At 48.5% G+C, this 15,812-nt stretch overlaps 1 protein-coding gene across 1 annotated transcript; it reads right to left on the reverse strand.

Moving 5' to 3' along the window:
• Window positions 1–4,036: 4,036 nt before the first annotated feature.
• On the reverse strand, window positions 4,037–9,761 carry TAC3 (tachykinin precursor 3). Its single transcript, XM_054580254.1, has 7 exons — window positions 9,654–9,761; window positions 8,291–8,338; window positions 7,262–7,358; window positions 7,036–7,065; window positions 6,879–6,932; window positions 6,197–6,271; window positions 4,037–4,060 (listed from the first exon to the last, which is right to left on the reverse strand). Exons 1-6 carry the CDS (start codon window positions 9,759–9,761, stop codon window positions 6,198–6,200), a joined length of 411 nt encoding a protein of 136 aa, XP_054436229.1. The 3' UTR covers window positions 4,037–4,060; window position 6,197.
• Between the last annotated feature and the right edge of the window lie 6,051 nt (window positions 9,762–15,812).

Below are 15,812 nucleotides of genomic sequence, written 5' to 3' on the forward strand. Positions count from 1 at the left end.
TATCATTTAGAATGGAAGGGCAGATAAAGTGCTTCCCAGATAAGGTCAAGTTAAAGGAGTTCATCATCACCAAGCCCTTATTATATGAAATGTTAAAGGGACTTATCTAAGAAAAAGAAGAAGATCAAAAACTATAAACAGTAAAACAGAAAGGAGGGGGAGGGGAAGAATGGGGGAAAAGGTAGAGGGAATAAGCAGCATAAATAGTATGTACAAATAGGCAGGGGGAAGTCAAGAACACTATAGGAAATGGAGAAGCCAAAGAACTTACATGCACGACCCATGGACATGAACTAAGGTGGGGGAGAGTGCTGGGGGATGGGGCAGTGTAGGGTGGAGGGAAATAAAGGAGGGGAATGGGACAACTGTAATAGCATAATCAATAAACTATTTTTTTGAAAGTACATTCTTAAAAAGCATCAGTCTGGTGTTCTACACCTCGGGATTGGTTCAAAATAGTAATCCTCTAGATGACCAGTGGTCTGGATAATGGATGTCAGGTAGTCTGCACATGTGAACAATCTATTCTTAGTCTTTCTGGGGAGTAATCAGAGAGTTATTTGGAGGTTTGGTGTACATCCAGGCATTGACAAAGGACTGAAAAGTTCAAAGTTTAAGTTTCCAGTCTAGTGAAAACAAGGATAGAATCATTTTCTCACGCCTCAAACTACTTAATTTTAGTAATTTAGCAGCTTGACTATAGCGACTTCATTTTATTTCTTCACTTTTCCTCAGAGCCTATTGTGGACAAAAAGGGCCACATACTAAACCTGACAAGTTCAGGGAGGCCCACATCGCAGGCCTTTCAAACTCAGCGATCTAAAGTAATCACATAGGATGATCTGAAATTAAAACTTCTTAGCTAAAAGTGAGTCATGGCAAGTAGTCATGTCCTAGGCTGGTGTCTTTCTTGACAAAGGTCAATCCTTGCCCTAACTGAGCCTGTCTATTGCTTTTTTGCACCTGTGATAACATTCTTTTGGAATGTCAGAGTAATCCCCCTTTTCCAGACCTCTCAGGGCACCCTCCCCCACAGGACCAATGTTACCTTGTTCTCCCACATACCATCTCTATTGCTGTAAATGTTAATTGTTAAGTATCCTGTCCCCACCAATTTGTCTCTTTGTTTTACTTTTTATCCAGTCTCAGAGATTCCCCTGCTTTGCTTTCTCCCACCTCCCTAGACTATCATCAATGAATTTCAGGTAACCCTCTTTATGTCTCCTCCTTGGATTCCAATGTGTAAAAAAAAGGTGCAAAACTGCCATTGTCTGGAGCATTTTCTCAATCTGTTGAGATTTTGTTTCCCAGCAATGGTTGTCAATTTGGCTCAAATAAAGTTATAAAAATTCTTACAGGTTTGGACGTTTCTTATGTCAACATTATGTAATGAAGCTTCTATTAAAAAAATGAAAGTTCAGAGAGCTCCTGGGTTGGTGAACACTTGGAGGTTCTGGTAGAGGAGGGTTGTGCACTCAGAGGGAGCACAGAAGCTCTGTGCCCTTTCCCCATGCCTTCACCTGTGCATCTCTTCCTTCTGGCTATTCTGGAGTTATATCCTTTTATAATAAACTATGAGTAGTTTATTGAACCCAGGCCATAGGTCATGGGAACCCCCAATCTGTAGCTAGTTGGTCAGAAGCATAGGTAACAAACAACCTGGTCTTGGACTGACATCTGAAGCGGCGGGGTAGTCTTATCAGAACAATCCCTTGCCCTGGCTGGTGTGGCTCAGTAGATTGAGCACCAACCTAGAAACTGAAAGGTCGCTGATTCGATTCCTGGTCAGGGCACATGCCTGAGTTGTCCGCCATGTCCCCACTTGGGGGCATGTATGAGAGGCAACCGATCACACATCAATGTTTCTCTCCCTTTCTTTCTCCCTTTCTTCCCCCTCTCTAGAAATAAATAAATAAAAGAATAAGCCCTCGACCCGTGGAATCTGATATCATCTTTGGGTAGATAGAGCATGGCTTTTTGGTATAGGAAAACCTCCCTCTATACATACATTGGAATTGAGTCCAGAACTTTTAGTACTGAAGTCTTTTTTTAAAGCAAATCACCATGTAAGCTCTGGCCAGGTAGGTCTATTAGAGCATCTTCCCAATACACTAAGGCTGGTGGTTTCAATCTCGTTCAATCTCTAGTCAGGGCACATACAAGAGTCAACCAATGAATGCAGCAATAAGTGTAACAACAAACTGATGTTTTTCTCTTTCTCTCTCTCTAAAAATCAGTAAGTTAAAAAATGTAAGCAGCAAAAGGATTTAGGAATTTTGTCTGTGGGAACTGCACACATACACAAAGCTAAATGCAGAAGGACTATGAATTCAGTTAAGTTCTTGTTAACTAGGTATCCTTAGACATCAACTTCTTTATACAGGAAGAAGAGGGCCAGGATTCCTTCACACATTCTCCAAATACAAAACAGGAATCTGATTTAAAGTGTGTCTCCCTTTTCCCAGAATCCCCGGTACTGCAATTTCCATCAGTCCCACCAGAGGGCGGCCTTTCTGCATGTATGCTCCTGCCTGGCAAAGCACTTATCTCAGCACACTCGTCGGACTCCCAAGTGTGAGTAGAACCAACTCTTGAAGATTTTATGATCCACATAAATTCCCCAGGCTGCAAAAATTAAACCCTCTAGATAGATAATTTTGAAAAGACAAGATGACTCACTGGAAAAAAGCCTTGAAGATCTGGGGTGAGGACATTCTTTGACCTCTAGCAATAAACCTGACACCAAAGATGCTGAGTTGAGCTCTTCCTCCTTCCCAGCCCCACAGTACAGCTATGGGTCCAAAGTTGCCCCACTCAGGTTCTGGGAAGAGAGAACTTTCACTGGGCTAAGGAACTGCAAGAAGTGGCTTCTGGCTCCATGGCCCTCTCTCTCTGCTGCCTCGGAAGAGCTGAATGTTGACTAGTATCAGGGTAGTTCAGACGCTTGGCCAAGGCCCCTGCTCCAGGCTGAAACAGGAAACCTGAGGACTTCCCAGCCTGTTCCACTAGGGTACAGAAGCCCCCTTGAGACCAGTGGGCTGTGATAGTTAGCACATCAGATTAATAAAAGACACCCACACACCTCATTGAAGTGCCTTGCATACTGTGGACTAGCTACAGGCTGGTAACAATAGCATTATAGAAGAGTCTGAAAAAATGTTTTTATAATAACTAAGGTGGTCAATTAACATTAAAAATATCTGTTCCCTTCTTTCTCAGCTGCTTCAGTAATTTCCCTCTCCATGCCCCTTCCTAGCAATAATTGATTGTGTATCCATGGCCCTGCTAGACTATCAGTTCTGTGTATGGGTCACCATCTCACCTCCATGACCTGTTTCAGGACCCATGCTTGACATTTGGAGACAGAATAATACAGTGCTAGAGATGCATCCTCCTCTGCAGCTGGATCTTTGCACAGGCTTGATACCCACCTCCCTCCTCTGAGCAGAGTCAAATTCAGAGATTAATGTCTCCCAGGCCCATCCGATAAATACAGATAAGCCCTTCAGAATATCTGCTTTTTTTCTTCATCTAAAGCTAGTCTATGAAATTCTTTGAGTGCTAGAAACCATCTTCCAAATTCACTTATCAATTCTTTTAATCACTAAATAATCTTCTGATACTAATTGTATGAAGCACTGAGTAAGGCGCTGTTGGAAAAAAATATGTGTACAAAATACTTCCTTTTATATATGATATGTTTTTGTATGTGTGCATATCATATATAAGCATGTATGTATATGTGATATAGTTAGAAGCGTTCAGGAAGAGAAAAAACACTCATCCATCAACCCCCAAAAATAATCACTCTAGGTCATATGTAAAAATCCTTTATTGTGGAGGAAGCCAGGGAAATCTGCAGTCAGTGCTGGCTGGGACTGGGGGTGCTCACTAAGCAGTTTCTGCATCAGTGTTGGGTAGAGGGATGCGGAAGGAGTCTAAGCACAAGCGTGTTACAAGGCTGGGGAGAGACAGGGAAATAGGAGTGCATGCACCTAGGGATTCAGAGACGGTGACAGGGTGTCTTCATGAAGCAGCCTGGGAGTCCAGAAATGGAGTGCTGAGGACCAAAAAAATGAAGTCACATTTTCTGTCCTGTAAAACTCCCACAAACCACCCGCCGGGGAAGCCGAAAGAGAAGGGGAGGGGCATCTGTAAGGGAGAATGAGAGAGAACAGAAGTTTTAGGCCAAGCTGTCCCTCGGCCTTTGAACCAGAGGACTGAACTCTCCCGGCTGCAGGTGTTTGCACCGTCCCAGCTGTATTTTAGGGCGAAATTATGCACATCAATGCCTGCAGCATCAGAGGAAATGCTTCTCTGTGTACTTCTAATGCTACTTATAAACACCTGTGTTCATGGTCTATTGGGGGGTTAGTATGTGCAAAAAAAAAAAGTGTAGCAACAAAAACAAAAACAAAGTTCATATTATCCCCACGAACCAGGCATACAATACACATATCCAATGCGCCCTGGTCCTAAGGCCCCCCTGAGCCTCCCCTAGTCCCTTCTCCTCTTCCCAGAACCGCCCCCAACACCCCTCCCCAGCAAGAATAGGCCCAGGGATCACTTCCTTTTTTAGCAGTTTCACACGAATAAAATAAGATGATAAAATGATCTTTGTTAGATGCATCTAATCTCCATTAAATGCCAGCCACCGGGGACCTTATGTCCTATTCTTCCTGGCACCTAACAGGTTGGGAATGCTCTATCAGCGGTAAGATTATGAAGGCTGCAATTATATGCCTGGTCCCTCTGAAAGAACCTAGATTCACCAGCAAGCAGTAAAAGTAGATTTCCACAATGCACTTGTTTCTGCTATTTGTATAAAATACTATGGCAAAATTGCACTGTAATTATCTTTATGGCTGATGCATAACGCTGGGGGAGAGTATGTCATCCAGATATAGCTGCCCGTATAATTATCTGGCGGTCGGCAGGACTGAAATAACCATCTAATGAGAGCAAAATGATACGGTAAGTACCATGTAATCAGCGAGTTACGATTATTATGGCTCTTTGCACCCTCTCACCTAACACTGAATGGGGGGGCCAGACCTCGTCTCCAGGCCCAGGGAGTCACACACAGGCAGTTTCATTGAGAGACAGCTCCCGCTCCTTGGGGCTCCCTTGAGACCAATGAGTGTGGGTAATAGGGACACAGGGAGAGGGACAACTGTCTCTCTGTGAAAACTGAGGTTTCTGAATGCCTGTCCTTCTCTCCCTCCCCCCACCCCGCTTTTCTTTGGAATTCAGTTGAGCGGCTATTGCCACGCGTGGGAAGATGGCATCCCGGCGGAAGCCTCTGTGTTTTGACTAGACACTTCCCTGGGGGACTCGCACTTGCATACCAAGTGAGGGACCCGTCAGGCCGCTCAGGCCGCGTTCAGCCCAGACCGATCTAGGCAGACAGGCCAGAGTCGGCCAGGGGAAACACTGGGACGTTCCCCACACCTCCCAGATCACAACAGTCATAACAAAGCCAACACAGAGCGCTGCGTGCCCAGTACTGTTCTGAATGCTTTACCTGTACACAGTCCTCAGATCCACAGGTTCTATTTTCACTCCCATTTTTCATATGGGGAAACTGAGGCACAGGGCATATGTAACTTGACCAAGGGAACACAGCTAGGGAGGGGCCAATCTAGGATTCAAAGTCAGGCCATGCTCTTATCCATTACCCTACCCAGAGCGACTACAATACAGTCTCCAGCTACCCCACCCCCACTGAATTTCAAGAGTTTCTTGCATTTCCTCCTGAATCACTCCTGCGTGGAACTGCACACTGGACCCAGTCCATGGAGACTCTGAATAATCTAACGGCTCAGCCTACCTGGGACACAAAACACTTCGCCTGTGAATTGGATGCGGTAACTGTAATTATCAGGTGATGATCTCTCCATCTTTTGCACAAACCAGGAAAAGAACAGAGTCCAAACAATAGAAGTTGCCCATCAGAAAAGAAGCAAGGGACAGAGATAAGATGAAAAAGAGGGCTGTGTGTGTGTGTGTGCATGTGTGTGGTCGCAGATAAGCATGTACCTCTAAGTGTTGGTGTGTTTGACAGTGTGCTGGGCACTGGCAGTGTATTTGAGGGCGAAATTATGCACATCAGTGCCTGCAGCATCAGAGGAAATGCTTCTCTGGCACCCCCCCCCCCCAACACACAGTCTGTCTCCTCCTAACCAGCAGTCCTTACCTCATTCCACATTGGGCGGATACTTGAGGCTGCCAAAGCTGGGGATGTTCTCCTGGTTCACATCAATGGGAACGTCTGGGGTAAAGTAAACAGTGTAGTTAGGAGGGATTTTTCTTCTTTTCTTTAATATTTTATTTATTTATTTTTAGAGAGAGGGGAAGGGAGGGAGAGAGGGAGAAAAACATCAGTGTGTGGTTGCCTCTCACATGCCCCCAACTGGGGACCTGGCGCACAACCCAGGCATGCGCCCTGACTGGGAATAGAACCAGCGACCCTTTGGTTTGCAGACTGGCAATCAATCCACCGAGCCACACCAGCCAGCACAGATTTTTCTTCTGTGACCTTCACCCTGACCCAACAATGAAGGGCTGGCTATGAAGGGCAACTTTGGAAGACAGAGTTGGGAAGAAGAGCCACGCTTAACTTGGGAGACTGGGAGGAAGCAGAGTCTTCCTGACCAAACCACCCCCAACCTGCAGGAAGCAGGACTGTCTTATAAAGGTCTCCCAGGAAACAAACACTGCACTGTGGATCCAAGGAGTTGGGTAGATAGGGCTGAGGAACCCTCACTGTAGCTAAGAGAAGTCTTGTTTTTCCCTCTGAGGACACATACGAGGCTTTTGGTGTCTGCATGCTTGGCTAGTTCCCTAAGTCCTGTCACTGTTCCTCCACACACTCTTACCTGGCTGGATGTTCCTCTTGCCCATAAGTCCCACAAAGAAGTCATGCATGTCACCTGCAGGAAAAGGGCCAACATAACCATCAGTCACTGGGCCTCATGCCTGTAGAGCTCTGGGCAAGTGGTCTGTAGAAATAGGAACGGAGAAGAGGCTACTCACGTTTCTGGAGAAATGACAATTTCTTAGGATCTGTGAAAACAAGAACAAGCGTGTAACTGGGGAGTAAAATCTGAAAAGCGATTCTACTAGGGATGGTTCAGATAACAACTCTCTGTTATTCACTAAGCCATCTCCAGCCTCCTCCCCACCTGGAGGGTGCGCCCAGGCCTATTTAATCTTCAGATTCCTGCCCCCGCACTTCCCTCTCCCCAGGGAGACTTCCTACCCTTGCTAGCCTTGCCCAGAGTTTTGAGCAAATCATCCACAGAGACTGAGCCACTGCCAGAAAGCGTCTTGAGCAACTGGTTGATATCTGGGAACTTCTAGGGGAGAGAAACAAAGAAGGTGAATCAGGAGGCTCGCACCCAATCCACTCACGATTTTCCCACAAAGAACAGCCTTTTCTTGAGTTTATCGCAGCTGAACTTGATATCTTATTTCTTTCAGGATTTCCTCTGATCTACAGTGGAAGAGAAGTAGGCTCTCAAAGTATGGTCTGGGGGCCGGCAGCATCACCCCTGGAAGCTTGTTAGAAACACGCAATCTCAGTGCTACCCCAGACCTACTGAGAGGGAATCTGCGTTTTAACCGGGCCCCAGGTGACTCATGAGCATAGCGAGGTTTGAGAAGCCCTGGCAAAGGAAACACATTGTGTATCCCTGAAGGCTGACCAACTGTCCCTGTTTGCCCAAGACTAAGGGCCTTCCTGGGACGTGGGACTTTCAGTGCGCAGGCTGAGGAGGTCTGAGCGAAACAGACAGTTGGTTATGCCATCTCCAAACAAAGGGATCCCTTTGAGCCCTTTCCATTGACGCCTTTCCCAGCTCCTACTGTCTCTCTGTGAGGAGGGCCTTCAGCTCTTTGCTCCCCAGCACATCATGAACTAGTTTGCCCAAGGACGTGGTTGCCCCACTGAGTGAGCCATGAATTGCTCCACTCGCAAGACAGGCTCATCAGACAGAGCAAATGTCCTCTGACCTGTCCAGGACTGAGCTGCACACAGGACTCAATCCTGGGGTAGGGGTAGAGAGCCACGCTACATCAGCAACTGTGCCCCGACTTCGTGCTATGTCTGTGGAAGTTTCTCTCCCTGTGTTTCCCACTGCCTCTCGCTCTTCTCCATGGGTTTCTGCCTCTGGTTTTCTTTCCCGCTCCTCTTTCTACCCTAGAGGATGATTGGTGGGCACACACCACACACCCAGTTTATTGCAGTTGCAGAGAGACAAGGAAAAGGATCATGTCTGGAGACCCTCACCTTGAATCTCAGAGGTGCCTCTCTCTCCAGAGTCCACAGGTCCCTGAGCTGCCAAGCACACACAGAAGCACACTGACACAGGATGCTCCCCCGCACGGACCAACCCATCAGCCCACACGCTCATATATCCCACTCTCTTTCCTGCCCAGTTTTCCCTCATTCTCACAGACCTGCCGGAAGACAGGATGGGACAGTAATCTCTCTCTTTCATTGACCAAGAGGGGAAAGGTCTCGAAGCAAGTTTGTCTCAGAGCAATATACCCAGATATTCTGACTATCTTGAGTTGGAATTTTGGGCTCCAAACACAGGGCCCAGCCTATGCTTGGCACGCTCTGCGTGTTTTTTTTTTAACTGGTCTTGTCTGTTCAATCTGGCACAGCTGCTGCCACCTGCAAGGCTGTCAGCCCGCCGTGTCCTGCCCCACCTCGCCAGCTGCGCGAAGGCTGACGATCTCTCTGCCCAGTGCACAGCTTCCCAGGCAGCCACTTTCCCCAAATTGTTCAAATGCTCAGCCCGCCTCCTGTAATAAGATGCTAAACAGATTTGAGCTAGAAAGGCAGTTAGACTTCACACACTGAATGTGTAATGAGTTCCACTATAATCATCTTAAAAGCATTTGTACCAATATAACTGCTATCATTTCAAAACCTTAAAAAGACTTCTTCCTTGTTCCCCTCCTGTAGCCCTACGTTGACAAGTCCTATTCTTTTTCTTAGAGGAATTACAGAAATCAGGGCCTAACCCGGCTTGTGTTTGTTTTTATTGTTATTTTCCTGTCCTGACTAAGCAGGGGCTAGAGGGCAGCAAGAGAGAGGAGAGAGGAAAGGCTGGGATCTTAGGAGCACCTGAGGTTATCAGGGTGGAGGGGTAGATGAGCAGGGGAATCCTGAAAACAAAATAATGCACATAACTGATAGGTCAAGGAGCATTCAAATGACAGTTCAGGGGAGAAATTCTGACTGTGTTACACACCATCAAGGGAGTAGATAGAATCTCCCTCCCCCACCCCGCCACCCTGCAAAGGGACAGAACCTTAGATGGACCATAGAGAACCTCAGACCAACCTGGCCCACCCCAGCCTGCCCCTCTAAGTGCCATCCAATCACCAAGTCACCAGTCATACTGGAAGGGCACCTCTTACATACAAGGTGTTAAACTCGTGCAGAGGGGCAGAGATACTTACAGACATAACCAAAGACAGTGAGAACATGAGCTGGCCAGAGAGGCCAGGAAACCCAGCCCTCTGACTGTTAACCCAGGTAACTCCCAGCCCACGGGCCACACCTTCTCCCTGCAGCTTTGGGAACCAGCAGAACCGTTTTCTCATCCGCCAAGGCGGGCCCGGCTGGAGGGGTGCCTTACCTCCCTGCGGCCCCCACGGGGCACCACCTGCTCCTGTGACCCCTCACAGACGGCCCCTAGGGCCAGGCTGAGGGCCAGGATGGCTGCCAACAGCAGGGCGCTCCGCATGGTGCCTAGGAGAGCAAAGAGGCAGGAAGGGAAGGCAGGGAGGAGGGGGACATAATACAGGAAACACTCACGACCAGCAGTCTGGCTTGATCCTGCTTCACCAGCCCCCTATTCTCCCATCCAAACCCTGGTCTGGGGAGAGTACCTCTGAGCAGGGGGAACGTCCATTGGGCTTGGTTTCCCTGCTCCCCCATCAGACACATCTCCCCAGGATGGGCACTGGCAGGAACGAGCCATGGTGCAACAGTGTCAGGGACTGTAGGCTCCAAAGGAAGATGAGAGGTTTCTCGGACATGCACGGGTCTTTTTCCTTAGTTGGCGTGAAGAGGGGTCCTGGGTGCTATTTTCCAGCACTAGGCAACCCCATGACTTAGGCAAAAACTTTCTAATGTGGAACAATCAGTCTGGACCCACAAGCTCCAAACATCACTAGCTCTCAACCCCTTTCTTTCTGCTTTCTGCTCACTTCCCAGTACCCCACTCTGCTCCCCGATCAAAAGCTACCACTTCCTTTATTTCTCCTGACTCTGGCCCCTGTCCTTGGGTTCCAGCTTCAGTCCTTCCAATGTTCTCCCGTCCGTCCGTGCCTACCTTTGGAGCAGCTCTGAGCCTACAGATGGATGGTCTAGTAGAATCAGGGAGCTGGCTGGGATTTCTGCCCTGCTCCCCACAAAAGCTGGTGCTGCTGGTGCTGCTGTGAGGATGGAATCAGGGAGAGGGAATCAGGGAATGTGGCAGGATCTCCAGCCCAGCTCCCTGATAAAGGCTCTGGGAGGGTCTGGGGGAGCCGGGGGAGGGGCTGAGAATCGCCAATCCCAGGATGGCTGGAGGGGAGGGGGAAGGCTGGTGGGAAGGAGGGTACAGGATGCAGACACACACACACACACACACACACACACGCACGCACGCACGCACGCACGCACACGCACACGCTCACACACATGCACACACACCACAAACCCAGCAGTGAGCTGGGGTTATCCAGCAGCCCACTTTCTAACCGTCCTTGAACTGGGAATAATTTGTGTGTTATTTGTCACAAAATTTGGCCACCGGATCAAGCTCAATAGGTGTGGTCCCTGGGCCTCTTTCTCCTCCTTGTTCACCCACCAGTTCTTTGCCCTTTAAATTGCCAGGCCAAAACAATTCCAAGCTGGCACTTCTCTGGCCCTCCCACCAAGAAAATAACCAGGACAGCCAAGTTCCGGCCTCTGAGGATGAGGAGGTGATCCTGGCATCCCTTCTGGCCCTCATGGCGTCCTCTGTTCTCTCAGCTGGAGTGGGCCCATTTCACCTTGGTCCTCAGATCAACTGAGAGTCATTACTTCTTCCTGCTGTGGAACTGCAGAGATCTCATCAGTGTCTGGCTCCATCCGCCATCTTCCCAGTGCCAGTGCCTCTCCTCTCGGCCTCCTCCCTTCACTCCTACTTCACCCCTAATCGGCCTGATTTAGTTGTGTCATTCTAGAGTTCTAACTTCTAGTCCTGCTGTAATCTCAGAGTGGAAGAACAAAACACTACAGCTAAGCTCTTTTACCTTTGCCCTCACCCCCAGCATTGGTCTCTTAATTGCTTCTTTTTTTCTCACGGTTACACTTTTCCCCACTCTTATCTGTCTTCCTGCAGCTCGGGCACCTTCCCCACGACCTTTTGAGCCTCTTGTCTGCGGCCCACACGGCTGGGAGGGCTTATGCTGTTCATCTCACACCCAAGGTAGAGCCCCAGGGGAGAGGCAGAGTCGTAGTCTGGATGGGCAAGAAGATACAGAGAGAAAACATAAGGGGAGAGGCGACCGACGCGACAGTTGTTTCAGAGAGATTCATCACTTCCACCATTTATAATGGGTGCAGGGTTTGAACTTTTGCAAGGCTGGCACAGAACAAGTCACTTGTTTTTCATCACCCACTGTCATGGGAGTAGGAAATATTCCCATTTTTCAGATGAGGACACTGAGGCTCAGAAAGTTCAGTCACATGCTCCAGGACAGACAGCTACTGCAGAACAACCTCAGATTCAGAGTTCATCACTCTAAACTTTCCCTTCATTTTATTGCACTGGTATGAGCTTTGACCAGCAAGTAAATAGCTAACTCAGAGGGCGTGATGACCCACCTCTCCAAGAGACGTGGAGATTGGGGACCTTGTACTCTTCTACCTCTTGCGATTGGGGAAGAGAACCATCACTCTCTTGTATTTACTACAATGTCTTCTGCTCACCAACACCTTCCACAAACACCCTATCTAAAATTACTACCCCTTTCATACGCCATATCCCCTGCCTGTTTCTTTTCTTCATGCATATACTACATCCAACATGCTAAGTATTTTACATCCAGTCTGTCTACGCCACCCTCAACAGAAGGTCAGTATGACAAGGGCCAGGACTTTCATCCATTTTGTTTGCTATTGGATCCCTAGCTCTATAGTGTTTGGTATATAACAGGTGTTCAATAAAAATTTATTTTTAAAACAAAAAAAAAAGCCTGAGCCCAGCTTCTTGCATTGCAACCCAGTGCGGATCCTCCACAGAGCCCCTCCAGTGCGGTTAGGGTACAGAAACGTGTATCCCCCCGACTCCACGTTCTCAGCACCCTACCCGCCCTGGAATGTGTGTCACACTGAGAGCAGTTACTCTGGCTGCACAGGGCTCCACCCAAGCTCACCCTGAGTGAGGGCAGCAGCTGGGTCTCAAGGCCCCTTTACTATGTGAAAGGCTAATGATACCTCATTAAAGCTTCCCATTGTCCACCTAATTACAGGGCCAGGACCCAAGGTTGGGAGCCTCCGGTGGGATGAGGAATAGAAGTAGGATCTCTGTTTACACATAAATGACATGACTGGTTCATGTCTTTGAGAAGCTCAGGGGCTGCTCTAAGTGGACCTAGCCACCTCCCTCCTCCTCCCTCCCACCAGTCTGGAGGAGGTCCAAGTTCAGCAGGGTGAAGGGAGTTGGGGATGCAGGAGGAGGGATGTGTTACACTGAAGGCTAAAGACTCAAGACTCCTGGGTCCCACCTCTGCATCAGCCTCCCTCCCCCCACCAAACCATGCATCCTCTTCCCAAGCCCTGGCACCAGGGAAGCAGGGCTTCAGCAAAGGTTCACCATGAATAATGTCCTTTGATGATGTGGAATCTCACAAAGTGTGGCAGGAGCCAAGGGTGGGGAGTGCAAGGGAACGGCAGGGAGAACTGATCACCCCTTGATCTCTGGGATTAGCAAAGCCTTGAAAGAGCGGATGCTAAACTAAGCCAGGGGTGATGAAGGAGGGAGGCTTTGGGGGTGTCCACTAGAAATCAGGAAGTTTCGCTAGAATTAAATCTCAAAGTTTTATTCAAGGGTCTCAAGATTTGTAAATTAGAAAACAAGAAAACAAACAAACAAAAAACACTGCCAGGTTGACAGAGTGTTCAGAAAAAAAGAATGGGGAGTTCTTATAATAAAAGTACATTCTTGAGAAAAATCAGTCCTGCATTCTTAGCCCCTGGATTGGTCCGAGACAGTAATCTTCCAGATGTCCAACGGTCTAGATAATGCATGTCAGGTGGTCTGGACATGTGAACATTCTTTCCTAAGCTCTTCAGAAGGTTATCTCTAGGAATTTTGTATATTTCCAGGCATTGAGGTACAACGGAAAAATTTAAGTTCTCAGGCTAGTTTAAATAAAATCAAATCTATTCTTCATGTTTCAGCTTGTTCTTTTTTTATTTTATTTTTTAAAAAATTTTATAGAGAGGAGAAAGGAGGGAGAAAGAGAAGAGAAATATTGACTGGTTGCCTTCTGTAAGTACCCCAATCTGGGACTGAACCCCGGCATGTGCCCTGACTGGGGATCGAACCTGCAATCTTTCAGTGTGTGGCATGACACCCAACCAACTGAGCCACACCAGCCAGGGAAAGCCCATTCTGATTTAAATAATTGTGTGAGCATGGATATGGCGACTCCATTTTGTTTCTTCACTGTTTCCTCAGATGGCTAGAGCAGGCCAGGCTTCATTTTGCCCACAAATCATATGCAAATGGCTTGTAAAGTGGGTGGTGTAGCTACAGAACATCTAGGTGTTTGTTTCCTTTGAACATCTACCCTTTATTTGAGCCACATCTCAGATGCTGTCACTAGCCTAAAGGGGCAAGGTCCCTAGCAGATCCTCCCTCTGGAGTTCCCCCGCTTTGCTGCTGGGGAAGGTAGAGGGTGAGGCCAGGAAAAGGCATGTGCAGCTGAGCTGTGATGAGACAGGTTAGTCAGCTGTTCCCAGTGGGTAGAGATGGAGGCCAACTCAGCATGCGTTTGCGTGCATGAATGGCATGCGTGTGTCCACCACACGCACAATTTGGGTGCAACATCCTGCAGGAGTGCTTTGCGGGGGGGAAGGGGGTCAGGGCCATATGTGACAGTGGCTGGAGATGCCCGTGGGGAACGGAAGCTTGGCAGCTTCTGCATTCGCAGAGTCCTGCAGCCAGGAGACAGCTGGGAGACAACCCACAGCGCAAGAAACTCAAATTGTCCCTCGGAGCCTGGGAAGAAGTGGAGGAGCCAGAAGGGCTGAGCTAGAGCTGGTGTGAGCTGTGAGGCGCTGGAATGGTTCCTTATGGGGGTTAGCAGGCTCCGGGGTAGTTGGCGCCCCTCAGAAGCTGAAACTGAGAAGGCTGGATGGGCTGAGTGGGGCGAGTTCAGGGCAGCAGATCCCCAGCTTCTCCCATCCTGATGGCGCCATTCAAGCCTTAGGACACCGTGGGGACACTGAGCCCCATAGGCTTCAGAGGAGGAAAGCACATATTCCTGGGCTCCAAAACAAGAGAGGCAGAGACAGAAAAGACGAAGAGAGAGCTGGAGAATAAAGGAGAGGAACTCCTACCTTTCCTCAAACGGGGTCCACCCACATGACTGGGGAGAGGACCGGAGGGAGCGCAGGGACCCTGGCGCATCCCCACTCCCACCATCCCCAGCCCAGAAAGCTGACAGTGCCTTCAGGCCTGGGAAAGGAAAAGCAGGGTTGGGAGCAGCAGCTGCATATTCTCCTGAAATTGCTTCTGAAAATGACCAGACACTTCACTGGAAAAGTGACGACAGTTTGGGCCCTGGGAGCAGGAGATGAGGCAGAGAGCGGGGGAGGTCAGGCTCCGGTCACCACCCACTCTCAGTCAGACAGAATTTCCTCGCTCCGATTCTGAGAAGTCAAGGATGGGGGAGCCGTTGCGGGGGGCAAGAGATTGGCCAGAGCCGAGGGCACCCCCAGTTTAGGGCACAGTCCACCACAACTCTAGCCCCTGACCCGCCTGGGAAGAACTGGCTCCCTGGGTCCTATCTCAGCTCAGTGCAGGTTGTGCCAGGATACAGGGCTAGTGCTCAGAGAGCAAGATAAATCTGCAGGCAAGAAGAGAAGTTAATCAGGTCTCCCACAGCATGATCACCTGGAGCCGTGAGCTGCCTGCTGAGGGGTGGAAGCAGGGTGGAGGGAGGCCCCGGCTTCAGGGCGCAGTGAGCTCAGTGGTGGAGACAGGGAAGAGGCAGGAAAGGTAGAGACTGTGCACAAGCAAGGAGAGACACCCAGAGGCAGAAACAAAGGCAGCCATCTGTACAACAAAGCACACATCTAAATTTTACTGCAAACATAGCAGCTGCTTGTTCCCTAAAGGCAGACACTGGGGTGGGAGAGGCTGAGACAAGACAGTCTATGAGAAAATACATATGAAGGGGGGTGGGTATTTAGAGCATTATACAGCCCTGGCCAGGTGGCTCAGTTGGTTAGAGCATCATTCTAATACGCCAAGGTTGTGGGTTCGATCCCGATCAGTGCACATATAAGAATCAACCAGTGAATGTACAAATAAGCGGAAATAAGGAACAAACAAGTTGATGTTCCTTACTCTCTCTCTTTCTTCCTCTCTTTAAAAATAAATTTTAAAAACACCAAATGAGTTGTTTAAAAAAAGGCGTTATACAAAAGATTATGTATTAATATTAGTCAAAGCCCACAGAAACAGGGACAATGCAACGGTGTGAGACAGCTAGAAACGGAGAAAAAAACAAAAATGGTGACACAGAGCAAATAG

Source organism: Pteronotus mesoamericanus, unplaced genomic scaffold (assembly GCF_021234165.1).
Source record: "Pteronotus mesoamericanus isolate MK-2021 breed Mesoamerican mustached bat unplaced genomic scaffold, CSHL_Meso_final contig_56, whole genome shotgun sequence".
Lineage (NCBI taxonomy): Eukaryota > Metazoa > Chordata > Mammalia > Chiroptera > Mormoopidae > Pteronotus > Pteronotus mesoamericanus.